General features: G+C 42.5%; 1 protein-coding gene across 4 annotated transcripts in view; it reads right to left on the bottom strand.

Annotated features, from left to right (window-relative positions):
- The window catches only part of celsr2 (cadherin, EGF LAG seven-pass G-type receptor 2), a 90,932-nt gene extending 79,045 nt beyond the window's left edge, over positions 1-11,887 (bottom strand). For all 4 annotated transcript variants that reach the window (XM_028446801.1, XM_028446802.1, XM_028446803.1 and 1 more), the window contains exon 1: positions 8,095-11,887. In XM_028446801.1, coding sequence (XP_028302602.1) covers positions 8,095-11,632 — 3,538 coding nt within the window. In that variant the 5' untranslated portion in view covers positions 11,633-11,887. The remainder of the gene's footprint in view (positions 1-8,094) is intronic.
- Positions 11,888-14,061: the final 2,174 nt, after the last annotated feature.

Below are 14,061 nucleotides of genomic sequence, written 5' to 3'. Positions count from 1 at the left end.
TGTCGTATCACTGACAACTTCCAACTCACGGGACAGCCTTGATTAATTTTTATCCATGATTGATTAGACCAGGCGTGTCAAACTCATTTTAGTTCAGGGGCCAAATATGGGCCATTTTGATCACAAGTGAGTCAAAGATTACAAGTGGGGGGAAAATAACAATTTTGCCCTAATTTTCAATATCAGTTCAATTTAAAAAATGGTGTAATTAAAAGCACATTTGTGGAATTGTTTGGGAGAAATTGCAAGATTGTAGAAAAATGTTAGTGTTCTTTCCAATTTTTTGCAATTACAAATGACTGCATTTACGTGATATAGACAAAGTAAAAATACAAGCCCCTAGAAATATTGTGGAGTTCCATTAAATTGGTGAATTTGACATATCTACAACTGGATTATTTGGTAATTTACACAATAATTAATGTTTCTGCGGCACAAATTGGATGCTCTAAAGGGCCGGATATGGCCCCTGGGCCTTGAGTTTGACACATGGACTAGACGTTATCCTACAGAAACACAACAGATGAAAATGTGATATCTACAGTCAGGTGTCGGATGTTTTAAAAAAAAAGTGAAGTGAAAGCAGGTGAAAGGACAGGTCAGTGTGGTCTGAAACACTACAGGTTCATGTTAGGCTTTACATGCCTCAGTGGCAACAAGGGGGTGGGTGGGTGGGGGGGTGTAGCAGTTACTCTTTGGGACTTTATGGGCCCCTCTCCCCCCCCTCCATCTTCAATTCACAAAAGAGGCCTTACCCCTCCATCCTCACCCACAAGGAATTTCTCAAGCATTGCTGGGTTCACCATGACAACTGGGTGCTTAACAAAGCATTTCTCTTAGGCATTCTTCCTTTCACAGGCGGGAGCGGGAGGGGGGACAACAGTCAAAGGAGGGAAACACAGGGAGGGGGGAGGGGGGAGCGGGATAAAAAGTAAGGTGGAGGAGTTTGAATTGATGGGAGGAATCAGCAAAGGTTACAGGGGTGAGAGCCATAGACCCGGGGTAGATAGGAAAGAAACGAGGAATGGAGACAAATGAACAAAAAGCGAGAGGGAGGAGCAGCATCAAGGTGATAGGAGAGCTAAAGCCACTCCTTAGAGGAGAAAGTTCAGAAAAAGAATTCCGCACAAGTGTGAACAACAGCATCCTGGGAGGCAGGAGGAGTGAAAGGAGTGCATCACGGGTGACTCCTATAGAACACGGTCAACCGCAGCAAGCAGTGACTTCAGGTCGCGATGATCAAGTACGAAGAAATAAATCAGAGCTTAACAGACGTAAAGAGTGTGTGTGTGTGTGTGTGTGTGTGTAGCGCTCGACTGAAACAACTGCACAACAACTGCAAAGTTATCAGAGTGGTCCAGCTGTCGCACACACACACACACACACACGCACACGCACACGCACACGCACACGCACACGCACACGCACACACACACAGTCTAAGTTACAGGAGACGGTCCCCTGGGAAAGCCTCTCTTCGTGCACAGCTTAAGGGTTTCATGGATCCCAATTAAATTACTCTGTAAAATTTTCGCCTCTGACCTAAATAATGTGATTGAGCAGACATTTGAACCATTAAAATTCCAGCTGTCCAGTTTTATCTTACACTGGACCACAACACAAAAGCACACAAAGCTCATTTAACGTATGAGCTGAGAAGACTATTTAACTGTATTTATTGTGTCCCAGATTTTTGGACTGAATTCCAGCATGTTTGGTTGGCCCAGGCCTGGCGGTGAAGGAGTTTAACATCAAAGCATCTGCAAAATGAATCCAAACACACATAAAAACAACAACAAGAACACACACAACAACAAAATGACATCAAATACACAAAATGTGTGTGTTGTAAAAAAAATGACTTACTGTTTAAGGACAAAAAAGAGGATTTTGATAGAAAATGGAACAAATGGATTAGTTCAAGGGTGTCAAACTTATTTTAGGTCAAGGGCCAAATACGGACCAGTTTGATCACAAGTAGGCCGCAGGTTTAGGCCGGAAAATGAACAATTTCAACATTAATGTCCCCAAATTTGCACTTCCAGTTATGAATTAGACATAAAGTATAGAATGCATCAACATTATCTAAGCAATAAGTGACAGATACTTAAATGTCCTTTGATTTATTTATTTTTTGGCCAATTCTTATCAAATTTGGGGAGATTTTGTGGAATAATTTGAGAAAAATTGCAGGAGTTCTTTCAACAACAATTTACAACTGAAATATTTGGTAATTTACACAGTGTTTTCTCTGTCATTTTCACTTTGTCCTGCAGGCCGAATCGGATGCCCTGAAGGGCCAGATTTGGCCCCTGGTCCTTGAGTTTAACACATGTGAATTATATTTACAAAATCACCAGCATTTAAAGGATTAAGGCACCATTTTTTGTTTTCATTTATTTTTCTTCTCTCTTATAATGACTAATGTAAACTGAAAACTGTGAACTCCTGTGTACACTACAACCTGATACCATGCTTGTTGTTTGTTGTTCTATGTTCATGTATATATGTGGAAAAATAAAATGTAAATTTAGAGTGGGAAAAAAAACAAAAAACGACAGAAAAAACAACTCCAATAAACAAAAAACAACTACCAATAACTCCAAAAGTAAACAAAATGAGACAAAAACGCACACAAAATGTCTACATAAATTCACTACTTGAGACAGAATGTTAAAAACCCAAAAGGTTTACCCAAAAGCAGGAAGGACTGAAAATACCTGCTGCACACTATGATCACCTGTGTAGCCCGCAGTGTGGTGTGACCTGAATCAAACCACCATCATTAGTCTTAGAGGTGTGTCTGTCTGAGAAATGTCTTTACTGTTATCTGCACACAGACCGCCGGGGCAGGAAACAGGCTCAGACTGCAGAGTTTTATTCAAAAGTGCCCTGATGATAAAAGAGGCTAAAAGAAACATGTCGTTGTTATTCTGCAGCGTTCGACCCTGTGCCAGTCCTACAGGAGTCCACTCCATAAGACACAACAACAGTGACAAAGTACACGGAGAGAATAATTCTGTCCCTGCACAGGCGGGATAATCAATGATTAGCTCTACATCCAGTATGAAGATTAACAGGGCTTAACGGATGAACGAAAAAGCAGGAACCAAAAAATCCTGCCATTAAATGCAAACACCTACTTATGCAGGCTCACGCTTGCCCAGGAACAGTGGATGAGCCCTGGGTATGTCAACACACTACTGACACATCTCAGGATACAACAGAAGCAAATGTAATCTCAGCGACGGCAACCTGCTTCTCACCCCGTCTGACCCCAGTTCTCTTCAGAACAGTACAGGAGATGATATATAAGGCATGTGTCTTTGTCCTGAGCGTGGCGGAAATGTTAAATCAAAATCCATTCGATGGGTGTTTGAGAGAATAAAGCGCAGGGAGACACAGAGTGGCATAAAGACGCTGCAGTTGGTAATGCAATTTAAATATTTCTAGTTATTAATTAATGCACACACACAGCCAACGCACATTTAGTAAATGAGATCCCCAGGTGATATGATTCTCGTGAATGTAATCCACACTAGCAAAAGAAAGCTGTGATTCAATCATCAGTGAGAATTTTGAGCTCATCCTGGGGATGCATAGATAGAGGATAATAATAACATATTTACATATTTAGTTGATCATAAAGCTCTGGTTAGCCTCAATCATACATCTCTTTGATGTAGAGGGCATTATTATTGTTGTTACTAGTATTGTTGTATACATTAGTATTATATATAATGTATATATATATATATAATTATAAATGGCAAACAATCTAAACTTATAGCGCACTTTTGTTACCAACAAAGTAGTTCCAAAAGCTAATTACAATATCTGCTTATATTGTAATTATATGAGCGGATATAATTCTCACACCAGTTGGAAGGAACCAACAACCACTGACAGCAACTTCAGTTCAGTGTCTTGCCCAGAGACACTTCAACACATAGACAGGTACAGCCTTGCGAATGAACCCCCAACCTTTAATAAGACGCCTCCAACACCTGAAACACAGTCGCCCGTCAAACATACAAGTCAAACAGGGCTTTGTTACAATACTTTAAATGAATTTGGAATAAAACACACTTTTTCTTTTTAAAGATAACTCTTCAGACAGGCAAGAAATGTACAGTAATTATATTTATGTATATCCCACCTGTTCATTTCTGTCCACTGTAGTGAACATTAGACTTTGGTATTTGTCATCGAACTGTTGCCCCAGCACTGAAGAAACTTACACTTAAACCTATTGCAAATTATGAAGTATGTCACTCATAACTTTTTTACATGCACAAGTACTCGCAAATTCTTGCTAAATACATTGTCAATGTTTATTAAACAAGTGACAAAGTTTCGTGGCCAATGTAAATGATGTTTGGAAAATATCAGAACTTTATCTCAAAAACAGAATTTTATTTATAGCATTTCAAATTTCACTATCATTGGAGTCAATGCATTTTTTTTTTTTTACCTTATGGTATTTAAGATTATTGTCTCAATAACTGAATTTTTGATAGCCATTTGAAATCTGCCTTTAAATGCTAACGGCTGCTATCTTTCACACAGGTGACAGGCAATGTCACATGTCAATTAGTGAATCTCCATGTGACATTTCCATGTGCTAATCAGCTCCGTGACATAAAGGATGTTTGATCATGAAATAGTTGTGGACTTCTAATTTGTTTGACTTCTTGAAGAACTCTACAAGAATCTCTACCTCAGAATTTCCAATTTCTTGGCCCCAACCATTCCTGCACAGCAGCTATAATTGTTCAGTCAGTTATCTGAATATCTAATATCTGAGGATGTAAGGTTTTTTTTTAGCTTCAAATAGACAGGAAATCACAAAAAACTATTTACTTGCAGGACACTTTTTTCCCTGTTGTTCTCAGCAACTACAACATGGGTTTTTTTCCATTGAAAAAAATGTTTCAATGGAAAAAAACCCATAACATTTCCACTTGAGCTTTCATTAGTGACAATAGAGTGGAAAAACTTCTTTTTGACAAAAAGAAACCTCCAGTAGTGCCACACAATATACACAATATACTGTGTTTTGATTTGATAAAAAGAAAGTGAAGGTGAAGAAAAGACAAACTCTATCTTTGGGATAAATAAAATATCTTGCGATGAAAAGAAAAAACCAAAAAAACACATGAAGAGAGTATAACAAACTAGTATGTTATCATCCAACTGTGCAGAAGGTCTGATTATGTGCCACTTACTGCAATCAGACCTGTTGGAGCAGAGCATCATCATGACAGGGAAGGAAAACATTTGGCCTGAGGTTAAGGTCTGTGTGAGGATTTTACAGTGAACGTTAAGGCTGGAATACACTGTGAAATTTTTACAATCGTACTCAGCTCCAGCTCAAACCATGCAGGTTCTCACACTATACGGACCCACGAGCTGACTGCTCACACTGTACGTTCAGACACGACACGTCGGGGTCTTGTTCCTGGAAATGCAACATACAAATTAGAAGAAGAAGAAGAACTCTGAAGTGTCGCCATTAAAACAGACTAAGAAGAAGAACCCGGAAGTGGAGAGACACTCGCAAATCTCAGCAAAAATAGCTTTAAAAAAGAAAATATGGTGATGTGATGGACCAGGAACTGGCTGGACAGGCGTGGGCAGTACAGTCCGTCAATTTTACAGCGGTCCTACGGTGTGCGTGCATGCACAGTGTGAGAGTTTAAGGTAAGCCGGTCTGTGGCACTGCTTCAACTGTGAGATACTCTCATGAAGAGCGCCTGGATTTCAAAAATGTATGGTTTCCAAGATATTAACTTGGGAACAAATAGGAAATATTGCATTTTTTACCTTAAAGCTCATTAGATTTTATAGGAAATGTATTTTGGTTATAACTTAAGTTGTAAAAACATCTAGTGGGATATATGAGGCCACCCTCCAAAACCTGTAGCTCATAAGACTCTTTGCATCAAAATCACCACGTTGGTGATGAAAAGTAGAACTCAGAAAAGATGTTTATCACAGCCAAACAACATTAGAAAAAGCCCATAGAAATCGTCCATTATCAGGAGCCTGTTAAACAGCAATGATAAAGGGCAGACTGGGGAGGTCCCTGAAGGGGGAAGCCTTTGAAAATTGAGGTCAGCAGCCTCGAAAGTAGAAGCTCATCATTTTACCAATACTTCTCTAACAGCTCGTACCTAATGACTTCCCTTACTGTACTATCAACCGACTTTACACAACCACATCTTAAACCTTCACCCCAGTTCCCCGTCCCACTGCGGTCCTCCTGTCTCCCTCCACCTCCTATGGTCCCCTGCAGGGTGCTGACACATAAACCCCAGCAGGTGCTGGACGCGCAGAGCAAACCCTGCATCTAATTGGTCCACGGAGGAGTCACAGCTGTTGCTCCAAACCACAGCCTGGTGAGCTCCTACATCGACAACTCACTATTGTTCTATGGAGAGGAGAAGCCTCGCCTTAATCCATTATAACAACAACTTCTGTTAACCACAGGATCTGCTCAGTCTCACTAAATCAACTGCTACAAGTCATTTTACTGACATTTTCCTTGTATGTGTTAACGTACTTGGTGAATTTAAACAGATTCTGATATTAAAGTTTTCCTTAAAGGTTTACGGTGGGCTTAATCTCTGCTTACACTTTTGCCTCAGTAACTTCTTTTTCAGTTATCCTTGAACAAAAACTCAGTAATGTGTACTTGACTGGTTTTCTTTTCAAGCCAAGGCCAAAAAAGAGGAGGATTAGAAGCAAATCACACTGCATCAAATAAGCTTGACCATTTGGAAACTACACAACCCTCCCCCAAACTCTTTGTCAGTGCAGTTTAAGTTCAGCCTCATTTTAGGTTGAAATAGACTCTGTCATGTGTGCTAGCAGGCCAAACAAAAAGCGCCGAGAGCAAGTCCAGGACATGTACAAAGACAGGAAAACACACACCTTAAAGAACAATAGAGAGATCTCAAGAAAATAATAATAATAATGCATTGGACTTTATATAGCGCTTTATCATAGACACTCATAGTGCTTTACAGAATTAAGACATTATTCTTTCACTCCGCACTTAGTGGTGGTAAGCTACTATTATAGCCACAGCTGCCCTGGGGCAGACTGACAGAAGCGAGGCTGCCATCGTGCGCCATCACCCCCTCCAACCACCATCAACACTTACTCACACACTACATTCATACTAGGTAAATGGGTGAAGTGTGTTGCCCAAGGACACAATGACAGATAGCAATGGAGCGACTGCCACTCCACTGTGGCACCTGGAATTCTAACCTACAACTACTAACCAACCCCAGACCTGCTTAGCTTCCGAAATCTCACGAGATCGGGCAATGACAGGCTGGTTTTTCCACCAATAAGTACCTTATACACTGACTCACATCTCCTCTACATCCACTCTTGTATCCATCAAACAGTCCTGTGTTTATCACATGGGACTGCCTATAGAATTCAGCCTTTCTGTGACATTAAGGCTAAAAACAGAATGCCAAGCCCAGAATCGACACAGTCTCTCAACTAGCCGTAGACAGTGATTATAATCAAATTATTGCTGACATTGTATGAGAAAGTGGGGGCTGATGGGTGATTAAAGGACATGGTGGGTTTGCTCACAGGAGTGTGGCTCCCACAGGACACAGACATGCTCAGACAATCAGCTATTTAAAGCTGGACACTAAGGCTGAATCAGGCTGGTTTAAATGAGTGAGTGTGTTTATGACAGCGTCTAGAAATGATGCCCCAAAATCCCTCACCCTCAGAAATTAACCAAGAATAACAAGGATTAATATGCTCGTACATCTTTGGCATGTGTCACTGATAGGCTCTTTTAAAGAGAAGTGCTTTAAAAAGATCCTGCAGTGAATGTGAATGGCCTTTCGTGAATATTTTTATCATATTGAAATCCCTGTGGAATACTAAAGGCTGGAAAGGCTTACGACAGTCATCATCTCTTCCATTATCCAGTGAAGTGAGGCAGAAGAGTGAAAGAAATTAAAATGGGATTACACGATATCACACCTGCACTTTTTCTCTCTTTCTTTTTTGCCTGGTTGGAGGAAACAATTACAAAGAGTGAAATAACAAACTCACCTGACACCGAGATCCTCATGGAGGCCTCCAGGGGCCGGTTGTTATCCAGGGCCTGGCTCAGCTGGATCTCTCCTGTGCTTTGGTTTAGGAGGACGAGGTTCAGCTCGTTTCCCATCTCAAAGCTGTAATGGAGCTGATCGGAGACGTCAGGGTCGAAGGCCGGGATGCGACCGATCACCCCAGTGGGGAAGCTGCTGGACTTCTCCGTCACATAATTATTAAAGATGATCTGGAAGTTTTTGAGCACTGGCACGTTGTCGTTTTTATCCACGAGTTTCATGTGGACAGTGGCGCGGCTGACCAGAGGAGCGGAGGTGGCTTGGACTACTATGACATACTCAGACCTTGACTCATAGTCCAGATCTATGAGTGCAGTCAGTTCTCCAGAGAAAATATCCAGCTGAAAGGCCTCTGGGATGTTTCCCTCTACTATCTGATACATAATCTGAGCATTGCTACCTTCATCTGGATCTGTGGCTGATATATGTGCAACCACCAGACCTATGGGGCTGTTTTCTTCCACCATAATGTCAAACTCATCCTTTTCAAACACAGGTGGGTTGTCATTCACATCTAAGATTGTGACTTGAATGTTCACTGGTGTTTTCAGAGCAGGGACACCTTTATCTACGGCAAAAGCCTGCAGGTTGTAAACCGGCACGTTTTCTCTGTCTAATCGACGCAGCGTTCGAACAATCCCAGACGTGGACTCGATGATGAAGTCTCCATCGCCATCATCTCCACTCTGAAAGGTGTAGAAAACACGACCATTGAGACCAGAATCTCGATCGATGGCAGAGACCTGTACCACACTGGTGAACACTGAAACATCCTCCATGACAGAGCCCACATAGTGGTCTCTGAGGAAACGAGGGGAATTGTCATTGACATCGTTGACCAGAATCTCTAGGTAGGTGGTGTCGGACTTCTGTGGAATACCGTTATCTCGAGCAGTGATGGCGAGCGTGTACGAAACTTGGTCTTCATAATCCAGCTCCATCTGTGTGGTGACCGCCCCTGTGTCAGGGTCTATGTCAAACTGAGGGATGCTGTCCTCCATGAAATAGGTGATGCGTGCATTCTCACCCGTGTCCTCATCCGTGGCACTAATAACAACTACAGTGGTGCCCACGGGTCTGTCCTCATTGATGTTGACTGTGTAATGCGAGCTCTGAAACACTGGTCGGTGGGTGTTGGCGTCTGTGACATTAACAAACACTTTTGCTGTGTCAAAGCGAGTGCCGTCACTAGCGGTGACCGTGAGAACGTACTGACGTTCTAGTTTGTAATCCAGAGGAAGTGCCAGCGTGATGAGCCCGCCTCCGCTCTGACTAGTGATGGAAAACCTGTTGCGTGTGTTTCCGCTGGATATCTGATATGTCACCACACTGTTTATGTCCTGGTCCACAGCGGACACTGTCACTACACTCGTCCCCACTGCAGCATCCTCATTCAGGCGCATGAAATATGCTTTTTGAGTGAACTCTGGGTTATTGTCGTTGACATCCAGAATAGTCATACTGATGCTGGCTGAGGAGGACATGACAGGGTAGCCATGATCCCGGGCCTCCACTCCAAAGTTGTAAAAATCTACACTCTCTCGGTCCAAGTCAGCAGCCACTATGATCCAGCCTGTGCTGTTGTTGATGGTAAAAGGAAAGTTTGGTGTGGTTTCGATGAGGCGGTATTCCAGCCTGGAGTTTTCTCCAGAGTCTGCATCAACGGCTTGGATGTGAATGATGGAATAACCCAGAGGAACGTTCTCTAACACTGTGGCCTGGAATGGAGTGCTAACAAAAATTGGGGCGTTGTCATTAATGTCCAGCACTTGCACTGTAACCAGGCCACTAATGTTGGATAGTGGGGGGCGCCCTCCATCCTGAGCTCGAATCCTTAGTGTGTATTCCTTATTGGCCTCATAGTCCAGCTGGCTCACCAGGTCCATATTACCAGTCTGAGCATCAATATAAAACTGTCCACGGGTGTTTCCACTCATGATGCTGAAGTGAACAACAGCATTGCTGCCTCGGTCCTGGTCTGTGGCGGTCACATGCAGGATCTCTGTGTTAGGCGCCATGTCTTCTGGTACCTGGACAATGTAGCGTTTTTCACTGAACTGAGGAGCATTATCATTGTCATCTTCCACCACAATATGAACAGTTGCTGTGGTGCTGCGGGGCCCGGGGTCACGACCTTGGTCATTAGCCTCCACTATTAGCATATAAGCCTCCACCTCTTCTCTGTCCACCAGGCCTTTAGTACGAATCACTCCAGACCTTGAATCAATCTCAAACACATCATTGGTCCCATTACTGTTGAGAATGTGATAGAGGATGTTACCATTAACAGGAGCGTCCCCGTCTGTGGCCCTCACGGTTAACACCTCGTAGCCTATTTCTAAGTTCTCTCTGATGTTTTCTTTATAGTCCTGCTGCTCAAACACGGGGTTGTGATCATTTGTGTCGCTCACAGTGATGGTAAGAGTGGCCATGGCTGTGCGTCGAGGAGTGCCGTGGTCAACCGCGGTCACACGAAACACATGGGTGTCCTTTGTTTCCCTGTCCAGCACCTCTACGGTGGACACGGCACCGGTGGCAGGGTCTACAGCAAAAAGATTGTTGGAGCGGCTGTCAAAGAGCGCCTCAATAAAGTACTCCAGCCTGCCTGCCTCCCCCTCATCCACATCCACTGCTTTAAGAACAACTACAGGAGTCCCAGCAGGGTTATTCTCTGCCACAGACACTTGGTACATTGGAGGATGAAACTGAGGACTGCTGTTGGGACTTCTCCTTTTCCTGCTGATAATCCCTGACTCAGACTGAGCTGACTTTTGAAGTAGCTTCCTCAGGTGGGCCTGATTGAAGGGACCCTGACCCACACGCCAGTGGATAGACACATGTTTAACACTCAGCCCATCTTTATTTATAAGTGCATTACAGAGCAGGTCCAGCTCCAGGAGGGTGTCCCTCCTCCAGCACAGAGTCTCAGACACAAACAAGGCTCCATCAGAGTAATAAAAATGACGACTGTTGGTGACTTTGCAGCTGAGCAGAGGACTGGGTAACAGAGCTCCAACTGGGAACAGAGCAGTGTGTGCTTGGTGGCACTCTGAGTTGTGGCTGCTGTGGTGTGTGAACAGACTCAGGACCTCCATGTCCCACAGAGCTCTTCTTTTGTGCGTGTTTGAACAGTTCCTGCCATGCACGTGCACATCGTACCTGCTGGTGAGAAGGTGTCTGTAGGCAGAGACCGAGCAGTCCTCCACGGTGTACACAGTGAACGGGTTGGAGCTGAGAGACGCGCACTTTAAAGAGTTCGACACGAACACGAAACCGTCAGCAGCGTCCGTGTCCAGGAAGCGCTCCGTGAAGCGGGGCGCAACGACCTGGTCCAGAGCGCACCGTGCGCTCCGCGCCACTCCGGCCACCGCGGTCCTCGGCCCGGCATCCTCACTCAGGTGAACAGTGTAACAGCGCACCAACGAAACCAGTGCACACCAACACAATAACTTAAACAAATCCCATTTGTAGTGGTGCATCGCTCCTCGGGTTGTCTGCAGCCGCCGGACGCGCTCAAACTTTCCGCCTGTGAGTCTGTCCGTGGACCGGCAGGGCCATACTCCCCCCGGGGTGGTTCAGGAGGGAAACCCGCTGCAGCCTTTGCCGGTGTTGCTTCTCACATGGACGAACACACACCTTCAGATACTCTCTCTCTCTCACACACACACACACTCCTCCACCTCCGCTCGGTCCGCACAACTCCGCATGAATGACGAAACTGAACAGGCTCCTGGGGCTCCTCATTATCATAGACCCTGTGTGTGTGTGTGTGTGTGTGTGTGTGTGTGTGTGTGCCCCTGCCACAGGAGATAGATGAGGACTTCCTAAAGCTTCATTTATTAACATCAGAAAACAATAAATAGACACAGAGTCAAAGACAACCCTGTTAATCTGTTTTTTCCCACACTTACTTTGACACACACACACGCACACACACACACACACACGCACACACACACACACACACACACACTCTTGAAAAACACCACGAGCACAGAAAACACATGCTTTGAAGAGGTCTACTAGTTAATGGGTCACATATTACCCACATTCTGTAGCAGGCAGGGATGACTAACTGTCCCCTGTAAGTGATTGTCTGAGTCTCACACACACTTCATACAGAGTTAGAGCTGATTTTGGTGCAGAAATGAATTAAGTCATGAATTAATTAATCAAGAAATTTTCCCCTGGGACAAATAAAATATCTGATTCTGAGAATTCCAAGAAAACATGCCTTTATTCGTTGGCCCAGCAGCTTAGAATAAGTTTATAAGTGAGTGATCGGATGAACTTGAGGATTTCAATTACATTTAACTTATTGATCCTGACTTTATGTCCTTTGTTAACTTTAAGCAATAGGCTAACTGCTATCACTGAAAACCTATTTAATGTTTTTAATATTGTAAAAAAAAAAAGATTCATTTTGATTATCTGTTTTATTTGCAACTTATTAAGACTTGAACTGAATGTCTTTATTGCTAAACAAGGGTGAAATGTTCAAACACAAACTAAAGTAATTAATATTCTTGAAAGCAGTGGTTTCCAACATATGTGTCTGCAACCAGAGGGCCGCAAACTACTTTTCTGTTACCAAAAATTTCTAAATTATTTTTTTTTTAAAATTGAAACAATTCATAAAAAGCCAAATACTTGATATTAACCTTTAATCATAGAGGTCAAAGAAATGATATTCATTATCAGCTTAGCTTGGCACAAAGTCAAACCACACATGCAGCATTATTACATTTTAGTTTTGGATCTTATGTTTAAAAAGCTTTGAGAACTGCTGGTTTTAACCATGAAGCCAAATCTGAAGAGTTATTGGTTGCAGAGTGGGTTTTGTCCATTTATTGACCTTGTCATTACTTTGTGTACGAGACATCATGGCTGTAAAAACAAATTGTTTTCTGATGAGAAACGATTTTACCATTAGATAAAAGCATTAGGGACAGTATAAATAATACAGCATTAGAAAGAAGAAGAAGAAGAAGAAGAAGAAAGGATAGTGTGTTATGAGTAACTACTCAGTTGGCTGTTCCACAGAAACCTTGAGATGGTGGCTGTCTCTAGGAGTGAGTGCCCCCTGCTGGACAGTCTGCAAACACACAGTGGACAAGGCTGCACTCATCAGGCTCACTGGAGAGTGGATTACACTTCAACATCGATATTTGTAATAGCATGCATTCATATTGAACTTAAAAAGATAATTTCATTAATTTGTTTACAACTCAGAAATAATCTTTTAATTAGTTAAGGGTATGGTGGTAAACTTATTGTAATTTATAACATGTGGTCCAGTTTGCTCTACATGATGATGGATTTAGTGCCAATTTAAAAAAAAAAGCGTCAATTACTGCTTTTAAATTACTAGGAAATTTAAAGCATTTGGTCACAACTTGAATTATATTTTATACATAATTTCTCCTCTAACTTTTAGGGAGCAAACAGTCCCACGGGCCTTAAAGGTTGCACACCTGGTAAGGTGACCAGATTAAGCTTTGATAGAGTTGTATTAAAATGTGTTGCCACTGCATTCAGTGTATTCTTTTAGAAGTCTTACCTCAGAGGTCGAGTGTGCATGTACAAATAAGTGTTTATTCACATCAACAGTCATGCAACACCAGTCAAAACATTGTACATGACATAAAAATACTCAAATCTCTATGTACATGATAGAGAAAAATGTTTAAAAAGATGTTTACTTTGGCTCATTCTTACAGGAGAACTCAAAGCTTTGCAAGATGTTTTGGAAGCACGTTTTCTTTAAAAGTTTAACAATATATCATTGAGAAGCTTGACCATTTTCTATTAATAGTATGTTTAATGGTATGTTTACCACTTTGATGTGTGACCTGAACTTTCTGCATCCTCATAAACTCAAACATCACCCAACATGTATCAGATTTTC

This window comes from Gouania willdenowi, chromosome 5 (genome assembly GCF_900634775.1).
Source record: "Gouania willdenowi chromosome 5, fGouWil2.1, whole genome shotgun sequence".
Lineage (NCBI taxonomy): Eukaryota > Metazoa > Chordata > Actinopteri > Blenniiformes > Gobiesocidae > Gouania > Gouania willdenowi.
Note: the sequence above shows the minus strand (reverse complement) of the source record. Positions and strands in the feature narration are given on the sequence as shown.